The sequence below is a fragment of the Felis catus genome, chromosome A3 (assembly GCF_018350175.1).
Source record: "Felis catus isolate Fca126 chromosome A3, F.catus_Fca126_mat1.0, whole genome shotgun sequence".
Taxonomy (NCBI): domain Eukaryota; kingdom Metazoa; phylum Chordata; class Mammalia; order Carnivora; family Felidae; genus Felis; species Felis catus.
The window spans coordinates 113791227-113807527 of record NC_058370.1 but is presented as its reverse complement, the minus strand read 5'-3'; the positions used below and the strand labels follow the sequence as shown (position 1 = coordinate 113807527).

Sequence of the window (16301 nt, the reverse complement as noted above, 5' to 3'; positions counted from 1 at the left end):
GGAATTTTATTAAAACTTCATAGCTAAAAGTAACCTTAGAGACCATTAAATCAAATCCCATCATTGTATACATGAGGAAAATGAGGTCTAAAAATAGTACCTTTCCCAAGAGTTATGCAGCTAATTGTTGGAGAGTCTGGTCTAGGATCCAGTTCCTTTTTTCAGTATATTTTTCCACTTTGCCATGCCTCTTCTTTAAAAATATGTTGCATACCACAATTTAGCAATGACTTATTTTCTTTCTATTAAAACAGTTTTTTTAAATGTTTATTTTTTGAAAGAGAGAGAGAGCACGAGAGCATGCATGAGCAGGGGAGGGGCAGAGAGAGAGGGAGACACAGAATTGGAAGCAGGCTCCAGGCTCAGAGCTGTCAACACAGAGCCTGAAGTGGGGCTCGAACATACAAAACTGCGAGATCATGACCTGAGCCGAAGTCGGATGCTTAGCTGACTGAGCCACTCAGGTGCCCATGTAAGCTTTTTTTTTATTTGGCATTTGGAACATATCGTTATAAAGAAAAAAATACTTTAAAGTTCAGGTTTCTGAACTGCTTCACAAAACCTATATAAGCCACAGTATACCTGGATTATAGTGATAAAAATATTATTTCATGGTACCCAATTATTATTTACTATGTTGTGTCATTGGGGGAGAGTATTTTCCCAATTCTGTTCAGAAAAAGAAATGTAACAGGTGATTTTCATAAGCTCCAGTCACTGTTCATTTACATTTCTGTTTCAGAAGAAGCACCTTTGTACATAATGTTTTGCCTCTGTGTAAATGATGACAGAGAAAAAAATTTCCTTTTTCTTCCCCTTTATCTCTTTCTTTGAGTACTTGCAGTGTGCCAGGCTGTAGGTAAGGCACTAGTGGACGGAATAGCTGGGGCCTCTGCCCTGAAGGAGCCAACCTGGATGCAGCGGCAGAGAATCATGGGATGCAGACAGAGATATGCAGGAAGATGGTTGAGAAAGGCCTTCCCAGGAGGTGACGTTTGAGCTGACCCCCAAAGGGTGAGACAGATCCAATACGAGGCAGTGGTCATTCTCAGGTCCTAAATTGGGTGGAATTAAGGTTAATTCCTGTCCGGGATGTGGTGGAACCCTGGGTCAGCCCTGCCTGTCCATCTGCACAGACTAGCTTGAGTCCTCACCGGCCAGCCTGCTGCTTGGATGGTTAGGTGGGTGCTCTCTCCACTGGGTTCGCTTGCCATACTATTAGATCAGAAATGTCTTAAAAATAACATTTTCTTCCAAAGTCGGCAGAGCATTATAGTGTATATCCCCCATTTAATTTTCTTTTTCTTTACCTAATTACGATCGACTTACCTTGTGGGCAGCAGTGTTCTATAAAATATATTAAACACAGCCTATCTGCAGTTACCTCCTTTTAGAAAGACTTTCCCTACCAAGTCTTTATATCTCCCGGCCAAACAGATATACGATATATGCATTCTTCAGTGATACCATTATCCAGCCAGTTCCCTCTTTAAAGCTTTTCAAATGTCCGTTTGTCAGATTGCATTTTATTCTCGGTGTTTAGTGAGAATGTTTTGCTTGACCTTCGCATAAAAGTCTCAGGCAAACTCTTGTTCTCATGCCAGCACAGAAAACAGTCTGATTTTGTTTCTCTCAGGAAAATATCTCCCCTACTTTGTGTGCAAACCTTAAAGCTGGGCTTTAACTCTGACAAGCCCGTGGCCTGAGCTGATCTGTGTCCTGACACACCATTGACAAAGTGGTCAGTGCAGTTGGGAGCTGTAGGGGAGGACAGGTTTCCTTCCACCTTTTTAGGGCTGGGTCTGCAAATTAACCTGACGGATTAACGGGAGAAAAGCACACAGATTTATGTAGTATAGGTTTTTTTGTGACATGGGGGGCTTCATAAGGAAAAGAAGACCTGAAAAAGTTCAATTTGAGTATTTTATGCTCGGTCTGATGAAGAGTGGGCATCATGGAGGAGTGTGCAAGGTCGAAGAGTGAGTGTAAAGGATGCTCCTTTCTTCTGGGTGTAGGTAGGATATCTCTCACCTTGAGGGTTTTATGACCTGTTTCAGGGCAGAGGGGCAGGCGGAAGGTCGGAGTGATCTTCCTGCTTCTGCTGTTTCTCAGACTCCTTGGGCTTAAAATATTCAGTATGCCCAGGTGCCATGTTTTGGCGAAACCATGTCCCGAACCCTATCAGAGGTTAGTGTCATCAACCTGTGTTCACTCTGGATGGTGACTTTCTTTTAGGGGTGAGAGAAGGTATCACAGGAGGAGAAATCCTGGAGGGGGCCACTTCTGTGGATACTCAGAGGCTTGCTAAGCTTTACCTATTCATATTTAATCCTCACAACCCGTGAGACATGGGAGTCGCCACTGCTGTTTTAGAGAGGAGGTCAAGTAACTTCCCAAGGTCACCCATCCGGTCACCTCACATGGTGAAGCTGGGATTCTGAGCAAGCTCTGGCTGGCTTGGAGAATGTTCGTGCTATTCTCCAGAGCCCTTCCCTCAGCACTCTTCCATCCTGTCACAGGGTTACAGAGACAGTCCCTTTAGTAAGGTGAAGAGAAAAAAATGCAGTGATGCGACCCATTGTGGGTTGTAGAATCACTTTGCAGATTCACTTGATGAAGAGTTCATTCCTTTGAAAATTCTTGAGATCAAGTAATGTTACACATTTTAAGTGGTTTTTTATGTCTTTTATACTTCATCGTGTATCTCTTTATAGTGCCACATACACCTATTTATGTTGATGAAGCCATTCTTTTTGCAGATTTTAGTTACTGAAGGCTGAGATAAGGGTATAGATTAATCTGGTAAAGCATATTTCAAGGGGATAAAATAATTTGCACAGTTAGTTATAGAAGGATAAGATTACCTAATAGATGTTGCATTAGAAAGTAGATTCTGTGAGGGCAGCCACTTTGTCTGTCTTGCTTGCTAGTTTGTCTGTGGGGCCTGTGCACACGGCCTTGCACAGAGTGGGTGCTCATGTGAATCCATGAATGAACACACTTTGGTGAGACCCCATTCTGTTGATTCTCCTCCGCCCTTATTCGTGGAGCTTTTGTTCACTCCTCTTCCCACTCCCCCTTAGCAAAGCAGTTTCCCAGCCTTCCTTACTGTGTCCTCCACTCATGTTGCTCTACCACTCTTTCCTGGGTAGTGTCATCATTTCCAGGAGCTAATTGTGTCTGGAGAGCATGTTGAAAAAACAAGATAAAGATGTTGTTCTGGAGACCAAGAGGCCAGATATTAGAATCTGCTTTTGCTATTAATAAATGTGTGGCTTAGAGCAAGCGGTCGGACCCTTTGGTACTTTCTTTTCCTTTTTATTGTAAGGGTGTTGGTCTTGATTTGGAGTTGAAAATTCAAATGCCTAAAGGGGCCGGCAGTTAGCTCATGTGGTGCTCATGGAAGGTCTTCCTGCTAACTTCTAATGAGAATTTGGAGTTATAAATGAATTTGACCAAAGGTAAATAGCTGTGTATCTTAGCCTAGTGGTTCCTAAACTTGGCTACAGTTTAGAATGACCTGGGGAGTGTTTTAAAAAACACTTTTACCAGATCCTGCTCTCAGAGATCTGATTTACTTAAAATGTTGTTAAAAAACAAAACAAAACAAGGCAAAAGCTTCTCAGGTGCTTCTAACCTGCAGCTTGGTTTTGAATGATTAGTTGGATTCTTAATTAACTAGGGTGTTTTCTACACTGACTTTTGGAAACAAGCAAATGATCAAGGATATGGTCAGCTGGCAGACAAATAAGCATTTTCCCTTGTTTTGCCCATAATCTTGACTGAAAGTTACAGTTGTAAATGATCATGGGGAGACAGTATTGGATTCTAGATCAGGAGCAGAGTGAAAATTGTGTTCGTTACATCAAGTAGCGCCTAATGCATTCTCATTGTCATACATTTTGCCCATTTCACTCACCTAGAACTTTTATTTTTTCCCAGTACATCTGTTGTCATATTCAGTGGTTTCTACTCCATTCTCTGAATGCTTGGCAGTCACAGCTTTCTGGGGTTAGGACCCAGTACTTGTATATTTGAGGTTTTGTTTTAGGCCAGTCTTTGTTAAGATGTGCCCTCTAGGAAAGCATTTTAACTAAATCGGAGACTCACTACCCTAACCAAGGCCAGAAAGCATTCTCATACATTTTAGTATTATTTTCTGTAATATGTATAGAAAGAAAGATCTTTTGCCTTTAAGTGAACAACTTAATTCTTAGGCATTCTGTGTACTTAAAGTTTGATTTGCATTTGCATGTGTGAATTAGGATATTTTTTAAGTGAAAAGTTATGAGATTTCTAATGGTTTGTTTTTATGCTTGAGTTTGGGTGATTCTTAAAAATTTATTTCATATTTGAGAAAGATATTTTTAGGTGGTTTATTTTCTCACATTTTTTAAATAACTCATGAAATAAAAGACTTATTAATTCCTGTTGTGATATACTCTGCCCACTGTTTTATCTGGAAAGATTTTGATTTGTTCCTTAAGGGATTTATTCAATAGATTGGATCCACTAGGTTAAGTAATGACTGCTCAAATGAACACACTCTTCACAAAAATACTTGACAGCACATGTTTTATTATTATTTTTTACAGAGAAGATTTTCAAATCTCTAGTTGTATTCTGATATTTTTGGACGAATGAGTTTTGTACTAATCAGAGAGCGATCACTGAGCTTATCCCTTCTTTTTGTGTTGTTTTTTTTTTTCCTCTTCTGACAGTTTTTGCTTTCACAACCAAAGTTTTGGGCCATTCAGACATCAGCCTTGATCCTCCGGACGAAACTTGAGAGAGGCAGCACACGCCGAGTGGAACGGGCAATGAGGCAGACGCAGGTGAGAATTCATGTGACAATTCTTGTTATTCTCCCAACTCTCTATTGCTATTAAAAAGCACACATCTGTGTTATATATATAAGAGAATGAGATAGCTTTCATTTTGTTCATTTTGTTATTTAGGGTATAGGTTCTAGAGTTCATTTGGCTCCAAAGTCCAGCTGTGTCACTTAGTAGCTCTGTGACCACATTATTTAACCTAGGGAAAACTGTTCCTCTGCTTACAACACTTCTCCCACCGGATGTGTGGGTCTTCCACACCAGGCATTTCTCCACTTCCCTGTGGGTATCAACTGGGTGTCCTACACTTTAATTCAATTCTGACACTTCCTGGAATTAGTTCATACGCCCTAGGTTAAGGGCTCAGACCTACACCACTGTCCTCTCCTGTAGATGCCAATCTCAAGTCTGGTACTTCTGACTGACTGGCTGTAAATCGTGGGTTCTGACTCCCTCCTGGGGTCTGATAATTTGCTAGAATGGCTCACAGAACTCAGGGAAGCTTTATTTACTATTAGTTGTTTATTATAAAGGATATTATAAAGGGTACAGATGAACAGCCAGATGCAGAGGCACTTAGGGCGAGGTCTGGAAGCATCTGAGCACAGGAGCTTCTCTCCTTGTGGAATTTGGGGTGCATCACCCTCTCAGCATGTGGTAGGTGCACCAACCTGGAAACTCGCTAAATCTATTTGTTTTAGGGTTTTTATGGAGCTTCTGTTAATATAGGCATGATTGATTAAGTCATTGGCCATTGGTGAATAACTCATTCCCCAACCCTGCTCCCCTCCCCTGAGGGTGGGAGTGTGGCTCAGAGTTCCAGCCCCAAAACTGCCTGGTTGGTTCCTGTGTCAGCTAGCTCCCATCCTTCAGGAGTCACCTCGGTATCTTGGCCTGAGGAATGGTGTGAGGGGCTTAGGAATAACAACAGATGCTCTTTTAAGGAAGCATGAGAGTTATGAGAGTTCTGGAGGAAGTTATGAGAGTTTTAGAAACTCCATGCTAGGAACCAGGGATGAAGACTAAATATGTACTTCTTATTATATCACATCTCACCTCTAAACTTCATTTTCATCATCTGCAAAAGAGGGTAATAATACGACTTGCAGCAAAGGTTTATGATGAGTATTTAAAGAGGCAATATAAGAGTTAATAAGATGTGGTTCCACAGGTACAGAATGTGTAAGGAGATAAAATTCATCCTAATGCAAAAATAATCAAAACTAATCTGCATTCAGGCATCATCTCCATTTAATACTAATGTTTATTTTCATCCAGTGACTAAATAGCATCTCTTTTCATTCTAATAAACTAATAACCATGATGCAAATTGATTGCCAAGAAAAATTAAAAATGTTACAAAAGATGTAGGATTTCATGAAGCCAATGAAACTGATATTTTAAAAAATTTATTTTTGGGGGCGTTTAGGTAGCTCAGTTTTGGTTAAGCATCTGGCTTCATCTCATGTCATAATCTCCCCATTTGCGAGTTCGAGCCCCGCATCAGGCTCTCCACTGTCAGCACAGAGCCTGCCTTGAATCCTCTGTCCCCTTCTCTCTTTGCCCCTTCCTTCTTCTTTCTCTCTGTCAAAAATAAATAAACATTTAAAAAGTACAAATACTTTTTTTTTTTTTTTTTTAATAATTGTAAGAACGATATGAGGAACTCCTACATGATGAGACCCTGGTCAAATTTTTCTTTTAAATTTTATTTTATTTTTTTTTAAATTTACATCCGAATTAGTTAGCATATAGTGCAACAATGATTTCAGGAGTAGATTTCTTAATGCCCCTTACCCATTTAGCCCACCCCCCTCCCACCACCCCTCCAGTAACCCTATGTTTGTTCTCCATATTTATGAGTCTCTTCTGTTTTGTCCCCCTCCCTGTTTTCATATTATTTTTGTTTCCCTTCCCTTATGTTCATCTGTTTTGTCTCTTAAAGTTCTCATATGAGTGAAGTCATAATGCTTTTTGTCTTTCTCTGACTGACTAATTTCACTTAGCATAATAGCCTCCAGTTCCATCCACGTAGTTGCAAATGGCACGATTTCCTTCTTTTTGATTGCCGAGTCATACTCCATTGTACATATATACCACATCTTCTTTATTCATTCATCCATCAATGGACATTTGGGCTCTTTCCATACTTTAGCTATTGTCGATAGTGCTGCTATAAACATGGGGGTGCATGTGTCCCTTTGAAACAGCACACCTGTATCCCTTGGATAAATGCCTAGTAGTGCAGTTGCTGGGTCGTAGGGTAGTTCTATTTTTAGTTTTCTGAGGAACCTCCATACCGTTTTCCAGAGTGGCTGCACCAGCTTGCATTGCCACCAGCAATGCAAAAGAAATCCTCTTTCTCCGCATCCTCGCCAACATCTGTTGTTGCCTGAGTTGTTAATGTTAGCCATTCTGACAGGTGTGAGGTGGTATCTCATTGTGGTTTTGATTTGTATTTCCCTGATGATGAGTGATGTGGAGCATTTTTTCATGTGTCAGTTGGCCATCTGGATGTCTCCTTTGGAGAAGTGTCTATTCATGTCTTTTGCCCATTTCTTCACTGGATTATTTGTGTTTTGGGTGTTGAGTTTGATAAGTTCTTTATAGATTTTGGACACTAACCCTTTATCTGATATGTCACTTGCAAATATCTTCTCCCATTCTGTGGGTTGCCTTTTAGTTTTGCTGATTGTTTCCCTTGCTGTGCAGAAGCTTTTTATTTTGGTGAAGTCCCAGTAGTTCATTTTTGCTTTTGTTTCCCTTGCCTCTGGAGACATGTTGAGTAAGAAGTTGCTGCGGCCAAGATCAAAGAGGTTTTTGCCTGCCTTCTCCTTGAGGATTTTGATGGCTTCCTGTCTTACTTTGAGGTCTTTCATCCATTTTGAGTTTGTCTTTGTGTATGGTGTAAGAAAGTGGTCCAGGTTCATTCTTCTGCATGTCGCTGTCCAGTTTTCCCAGCACCATTTGCTGAAGAGACTGTCTTGATTCCATTGGATATTCTTTCCTGCTTTGTCAAAGATTAGTTGGCCATACGTTTGTGGGTCCATTTCTGGGTTCTCTATTCTGTTCCACTGATCCAAGTGTCTGCTCTTGTGCCAGTACCATACTGTCTTGATGATACGACAGCTTTGTAGTATAGCTTGAAGTCTGAGACCCTGGTCAAGTTTTATCAGTAGTCCTAACAATGTCCTTTGTAACAAAAGGATCCAAGCACAGCATTGAGCTGCCTCATCCTTTCAGTTTACTTTTTTTGGAACAGTTCTTCATTCCTTTCCTGACCTTTATGGATTTGATATTTTTGAAGGTCACCAGCGAGTTATTTTGGAGATTCTCCCCCAATTTGGGTTTCTCCAACATTTCCTTGTGATTTGATTCAGGTTACACAGTTATGACAGTAATAATATGGAAATATTCTTGTACTTCTCACTGTATCCCTCTCAGGTGCCACATGATGTGAGTTGTCACTTGTGATGCTCTTTGATCATTTGAGTAAGGTCATGTTTGTGGAATTTCTCCCCAGTGTAAAGTTACTCTTTACCTTGTAAGTAATAAGCATTTGGGGGGAGTTACTTTGAGATCATCATGTTTGTCATCCAATTTTCACCCACTTGTTTTAGCATTTGTTGATATTGCCTGAGAAAGGAAGTTATCATGATGATTGTCAAGTGGTAATTTTCTAATTCCATAATTAGTAAATAATATCTTAGTTGGTATTCCAGAATAGGCAAGAGCTTTCTCTTCTTTGTATTTATTCCTCCACTGATTTATTTATTAGAGTGTAGACTCATGGATTTCTATTTTAGTCAACCGGGTGTAATCTTATGCTGTCGTTACTTTTTATTTACTCTTTTTTATTTTGATAGAATTTCAGCTCATGTGAATAAGATAAGCTTAAGTACAGAGCATCTTATTTGTTGCTGTAGTAAAAGCAGAAGTGGATCCTCTGTGTTTAAGAATGCTAGTTGTACCCAATTATCCATTCTTCTCTTTTTTTAGTAATAGAACCTGAATTTTATCCAGACACATGACTTCCCATCCTCTTTTGCAGGTAGGAGGGACCATGTGACTCATTTCTGAATAATACAATGTGTGGGTGGAAGTGATAGGTACCACTTCTTGATCATGTTGAGAAAAGACAGGGGAATTTGTGTATTCCCCTGGCATTTTGTCCTTTCCTCTTGGTGAGCAGGTCAGAGAACTGGGGCTGGTACTTTAAATCAGAGATGCCACGTGTTGAGATTAGCAGAGCTATTTTACCAGCTCTGGATTACTAATTATTGGACTTACAAATGAGGAAGAAAACTATGTCTTGCTTAAGTAAGTATATTTTAAAAATTGCTTTTTACAGTAGTTTAGCCTGTAGTGCCTAAGCTGAGAGGACTTTATTGATGTTCCTGGAGGTAGAAAGATTATTCTGTAGGTTCTATATCTTTCTTAGCTCTGTCTACTGAGAGTCCAGGGCACTGGCACCTCAGCAGCAAATGAGCACAAGTTGTGTCCACATCTAAACACCCTTCTTCAATAACAGGGACCATTGCTCCTTGAGTAGATAGCTGATTGTAGGATTGGGGCCGCTGAGGTAGGGAAAATACAAGAATATCTTGTGTAGTGCAAGAAAGTAAGGTAGTGTTTTTTTTAAAGTTTATTTTTTTTTGAGAGAGGGAGAGACAGAAAATCCCAAGCAGATTCCACACTATCAGCGCAGAGCCTAATGTGGGGCTCAAACTCACTACCTGTAAGATCATGACCTGAGCCAAAACAGGAGTCGGACACTTAATCAACTGAGCCACCGCAGTGCCCCGAAAGTAAGGTAGTGTTAAAAAAAGAGGGTTCCGGGCACGTCAGAAGGACACAGGAGCTGGTCTGAAAGAGAACCCAATAGCCAAAGCTAGAACAGTTTGAGCAACAAAATAACAAAGTATTTGATTATAATCAAAGTGTTAAAATAAATACATGAGTCTATACTGCTATAAGTGAAGGATTGATTGAATAAATGGAAGAAAGGACAAATCTTCCTTATAGAATAATTTGAAATAATATATGTAGATACAACCCCCCCCCCCCCGCCCCGTTAGGAGGTGGAGTTTAATCTCTGTCTCTCCTAGAATGTGAGCTGGACTTAGTCACTTTCAAAACTAGAGTGGGAAACAGAACACTAATGGCTTTACAGCGGAGAAACCTGGCAACGCCCCACCTTAATCAGGTGGTCACGGTTAGCATCACCAGAGAGAAGTCTTTTGATGTCACATACACTCTGGTCATAGGATATGGTGAGAAGAGCACTTCCTCTCTGTGGGATTCTTCCTCCAAACCGGTAACGTCAGTTTAATTACAAGACAGGTTCAGGAAAATCCCAACTGAGAGGCATCCTATGAAGTACCTGGCTAGTACTCTCAAAAGTGTCGAGGTCATGGACAACATGGACTGAGAAACCATCACAGATCAGAGACATTAAGGCAATTCTGTATGGTATCCCACATTGGATATTGGAACAGAAAAAAGGACATTAATGAACATTAACGGGAAAATGGTGAAATACGAGTAAAGTCTGTAGTTGAGTGAATAATAATGGACTAATGTTAATTTCTTAGTTTTGAAAAATATATTTAGGTAATTTGTTAACATCGGGAGAAAATGGGGGAAGAGTGTACAGGAACTGTCTCTAGTATCTTTGCAGATTTTTTGTAAATCTGAAATTATTCCAAAAGAAAAAGTTTATCTTAAAAGAAAATCAGACACAATTATATTCCATTTAGAAGTTTTCTTGGTTTAAGAATGTGTATGCCTGGGGGCACCTGGCTGGCTCATTCAGTAGAGCATGCGACTCTTGATCTTGGGGTCGGGTGTAGAGATTCCTTAAAAATAAAATCTTAAAAAAAGAAAAAAAGAATGTGTATGCTTGCAAGTACCAGGTTAACACTGCCACTTGTTTGGTTTCCAGTTGTATGTCCAGCTCCTGCCCAGCATCTAAATGAGGAAGGTGGGGTCAGTGCATGTCCTACGTCCAGATGTTTGTTATTTTAGTGAGGCTTGAGTTAGATTTTTAACTGAGAACACAGGAAGGAAGAATATAGTGAGATCTAAATACTGTATAAAGTATATTCAGGTTTAAATAATCATAAGCATTACTTGCCAGAGTCTACAAGGCTGGGGTGAGGAGGAGGGCGAGATGACTTAGGGAGAATGCATTTCGTGTGTGTAGAGGACAGGGTGCTTCAGTCTGGGTCATGCTGGAGAGCAGCAGGAGATAATGTTGGAAAGGCTCATTGTTCCAGTGCTAGTGTCAAGTCTTCCAGAAGGCAAAAGAATGTGTATCTTCTCCTCTGAGTGGGAGAAACTATGGGTAACATGACAAAAGTCACAGTTTCTTTCTTTTTTTTTTAATACCATTTTATTTCTTTTTTTGTATTTTACTTTATTTTTGAGAGAGAGAGAGACAGAGCATGAGCAAGGGAGGGGCAGAGAGAGAGGGAGACACAGAATCCGAAGCAGGCTCCAGGTCTGAGCGATCAGCACAGAGCCCGACGCAGGGCTTGAATGCTCATACTTACAAGCTGTGAGATCATGACCTGTGCCAAAGTCAACGTTTGCCCAACTGAGCCACCCTGGCTCCCCAAAGGTCACAGTTTTGAACAGAGTCTTAAGAGTACTGCAGCATTTGTTGGTGAAAATAGAAGCAGAGACCTTGATTGGGGGTTACTTAAAGAGGCCTGCTTACTGGGAGAAGATTCAGTATAGGTAGAAATACAGATTAAAAATTTTTTTTCAATGTTTGTTTTTTTGAGAGAGAGAGAGAGAGACAGACAGACACACACACACACACAGAGCGTGAGGGAGAGAGGGGCAGAGAGAGAGGGAGACACAGAATCTGAAGCAGGAACCAGACTCTGAGCTGTCAGCACAGAGCCCAACTTGGGGCTTGAACTCATGAATTGGGAGATCATGACCTGAGCCAAAGTTGGCTGCTTAACTGGGTGAGCCACCCAGGTGCCCCTAGACATACAGATTTAAGAGATGATTTCCTTACTACTTGTTCTAAGATAAATCATTTAACTTGAAATTGAAATTAAAATGATAGATAGTAAAATTCATAAAACTTTTTTCATCTGTCTGCTTAAATTGAAACTCTTAAGGAAAAAAATGTTTAGAATAAGATTATTTTTCAAAGAGAGAAATTGGGAAACTAAACAATGTGAACACTTTAAAAACAGTCTTTAAGAGCTTTTAAAATGTATTTCGTTTAAAAATAGCTCACCTGTGTTAAAAATCTTTCAGTTGCCAGGAAAAACCAGATGTTTATCTGGATTAAGTGAAGTCTTTGTTCAAAAAATCCATGAAAACAAAAAACAAACAAAAAATCCATGAAAACAAAATACCATGTCCCATTCCAGAACTGCTCTGTGCCAGTATCGTTTGGCAAACCAAGTAAGAGGGTTACCAAGTTACTATAAATATCAGTGCTGCTAACTTCCTGGGTAGCAAACATTTATTGAATACTTAGTATGTACCAGGGACTGTATTGCACCCTGGGTGTACCAAGATAATTGATACCTAATCTTTCACTTTCAGGAGCTTACATTCTAAGGGCCAGATTATGTGTCTTGGAATTATTTTCCACTACCTCTTTTCAGTGCCCTCCCCTTCTCTGCAAGATACTATGCAGTTACCATGTCCTGTTACTTTTCTTCCTGCACACTGTTTGGATTTGTTAAGGGCCTCGTGTGTGCTTTGCAGCATCACATACCCTTGTAATCATTTTACTTCTTTTCATTCACTGAGTATCATCTTACTTCAGGTCCCTTTATAGTATTGTCACCAGTTGTTTTCTCCAAAACAGTGAGACAGGGATCAGGGTTCATTGCGACCTGAAGAGAATTTGGAGGAAGTGGGATTGGGCCGAGGAAGAAGTCACACTGAGGTGCAGGCCCGACACAGCCCAGGCTATTTCCCATGCCCAGCATCTCCCTCACCCCCTACCTTCCCTTCCCTGCCACTGGGTATAGGCTGCCCTGGGAAGTGAGGAGACCTCGGGCTGGGTGCTCTCCGTGGCTGTGGGGGACTCTGAGACAGCTGACAGCTGGGGGCCATGTGCAGACCCCACTCTCTGAAACCGGGCCCAATATAAAGCAAAGAAGGAAGGTGAAGATGTGGTTTCATGAGGAGCACCTTAAAGAGTTCATGCTGAATTGCCCCTATTGTACTGAATTTTATTTATTACGAGCTCATTTTACACTAAAACAGCCAAATGTTGATGTAGCTAGTGTTAAAATGATCAAATATGTATATTTTATTAAAATACATGTATAGTTTTTTTGTTCAAGGAGACTACACATAATACTTTTTTTTATTTTGGGAAACAGTTTAAATAGTTCTTTTTTTCTTGCCCAAGTTTGGCCTTCGTAATACAAATAATACTAGGTTACATTTATTTATTAATGAAGGACATATTGACTTAGAAATTATTGGCTTTGTATTCACTTCTTACATTAATTTTGGCATGTAAAATGACCAAGTCATCATTCATTCTCCCCCCTTTTTATGTTTATTTATTTATTTATTTTAATTTTTAAAAAATGTTTACTTATTTTTGAGACAGAGAGAGACAGAGCATGAACGGGGGAGGGGCAAAGAGAGAGGGAGACACAAAATCGGAAGCAGGCTCCAGGCTCTGAGCTGTCAGCACAGAGCCTGACACGGGGCTCAAACCCATGAACCGTGAGATCATGACCTGAGCCGAAGTCGTACACTTAACCGACTGAGCCACCCAGGCGCCCCAATGTTTATTTATTTTTGAGAGACAGAGCATGAGCAGGGGAGGGCCAGAGAGAGAGGGAGACCCACAATCCAAAGCAGGCTCCAGGCTCCGAGCTGTTACCACAGACCCCGACGTGGGGCTCAAACCCACAAACCGTGAGATCATGACCTGAGCCGAAGTCGGATGCTTAACCAACTGAGCCACCCAGGCGCCCCTATTCAGTTCTCTTTTGGAGCGGCAATTAAACTAAAAAAGCATAGAGGTAAATTTGTCTGTAAGTGTAGAACACATCTTTTTAATTCAGAACCTGCATTAGTCTTTGAATTGTGCACATTATGTTTTTGGATATTGATTAACAAAGGATGTGTTTGGGGAAGATAGATTAAAAAAAAATTTTTTTTTTCAACGTTTTATTTATTTTTGGGACAGAGAGAGACAGAGCATGAACGGGGGAGGGGCAGAGAGAGAGGGAGACACAGAATCGGAAACAGGCTCCAGGCTCCGAGCCATCAGCCCAGAGCCCGACGCGGGGCTCGAACCCACGGACCGCGAGATCGTGACCTGGCTGAAGTCGGACGCTTAACCGACTGCGCCACTCAGGCGCCCCATGGGGAAGATAGATTTAAAGAAGAAGCCACATCACCACGCTGTCACGCTTTGCCCTCTCCTGGCTTCATATATGTGGCATCTCTCCATCTTGCCATCCAGCTTCTGCATTCTGGAGAGTTGTATACTTCTCTGCCTAAAGAACAGGATTAGGGAATTGTTATTTCTGCCTTTACAGGGTGGTACGTCAGAGAAAATCATTTCATGTCCCAACCCAGAAAATTTGGAAACTAGCCAGATCATGTGACAAGATGAATGCAGAATTTGTCTAATTTTGTCACTTGTTGAGCTATTTACCTCATAATCTGAACTTTTGCCAATTCTCTGATTCAGAGTTTGATATTACTGTGTTTGCTGAAGTTGCTGCATCCCTGAAGAATAAGAGGAAAATGATTTTAAAAGTACTTGTATATATAAAACAATGTTAAGAAAAAATTCTGTTTTAGTTTCTCTAAAAATCTGTTTCCTTCCTCAGCTGTTATAAAATGATAAAATGATAAGCTGTTAAAGCTGGAAGAAAAATAAACCAAAGGAGCTGTTAAGGGAAAAGCCTAGTCTTGTCATGTTACAAGTTGAGGAAGTGCAGGTGGGATGAGGTCAGGTGACTCACCCCAGTCGGCCTGGCTAGTTAATGAGAGTCTCGCCTGTAACTTACACGGTGATGAACGGCTCCATTGATGTGATGGCAAATCCTGAAGATGGCAGATTTGGGAGGGATTTCTCAGACATACCAAACATAGAGACTCTTGCATCACACCAAAAGGTAAACAAACCAATGTTATAGGATCCACGGAGGAAGAAGACACTCCAAATTTTTGAGGACAATCCATTGAAAACACCCTATCTCATGAAAATTATTCTAGGCTGGAGTTCTTTTAACGATTGCATGTTTGGGGCTATGATCATGGTGGTAATCATGAAGAAAATGATATTTATGGAAACACTTTTTGGTGGTCATGATTCAGAAGCAGTGAATTAAAGTGAGATTACGTTCTCTAGTATTTACTTATACCCTGCTTTTGATTGTTTTATGTTAATTATTAAAATAATCTTGCTAATTAATTTTAATTGCTCAGTTATCTCTTAACCCTGTTAATTTAAATGGGGATGGTCTGCCCCTGTTCGTCTGAAGATGCTTGCCTAATGGGGATCTTTTCCTTCACCTTTGAATTTCTGGGAGGATGTTGCATTGAATTGGAAATCGTATAGCCGTTTTCTGTCCCTGGAGTCTGTACTGTGTTTGACTCTCTCTACTGTGGCAGTTAATTGAAATTTAACAATTTTTAAATAAGTTTTAGTTTTTCAGGATCACTTTTTCTTAATACTGTAGTTGCATCCATGCTTTGCTGGAATAAAGTTTATGTATCATGTTTCATTCTGGAGGGAGAAGGGCCCAGAATAGGACGATTGGTACTATGATGGAGGTTATTGCTCCTGTGTAGGCTAAAACACTTCTCTGTTAAAAGCTGATAGTCCCTTCTTTACGTGACTGTTTAATTTCTAGTAATCATAACAAAAGCCTTAATTGGGGAAAAACTGATTATAGTCCTATAACGTCAGGATTTATACAGTGAGCCTCATACTTGTTTTTGAATACTTTCATAAAGAAATCATTTAGATTAGTTTTTATATTGATGGAAAACCTCACCTCTGGCATTATATGTAACACCTGGACCAAGTCCATGGGTAGTAGTGGCAAAGTATGTTTTGTTTTTTTAAACTATGCCACTGTTTTTTAATTGCTTTTAATTATAGAAATAATACCTAATTATACAAAGTGTAAGCAATACAGAAACAGAAAGTAAAAAGCGTTTCCCTCCCTTGCTTGCCTTCCAATCTCAACAATTTGTAACCTAGATTACTTTTTCTTCATTAGCATAAGTATTCTTTTTTTTAATTTTATTTTTTACTTTTTAAAATTTACATCCGAATTAGTTAGCATATAGTGCAACAATGATTTCAGGAATAGATTCCTTAATGCCGTTACCCATTTAGCCCCCCACCCCCACAACCCCTCTAGCAACCCTCCGTTTGTTCTCCATGTTTATGAGTCTCTTCTGTTTTGTCCCCCTCCCTGTTTTCATATTATTTTTGTTTCCCTT

General features: G+C 40.2%; 1 protein-coding gene across 1 annotated transcript in view; it reads left to right on the top strand.

The window, feature by feature from the left end:
• The window catches only part of TTC27 (tetratricopeptide repeat domain 27), a 188164-nt gene that overhangs the window by 66008 nt on the left and 105855 nt on the right, over positions 1–16301 (top strand). Inside the window, exon 10 of the mRNA XM_045054699.1 lies at positions 4722–4835. Coding sequence (XP_044910634.1) covers positions 4722–4835 — 114 coding nt within the window. The remainder of the gene's footprint in view (positions 1–4721; positions 4836–16301) is intronic.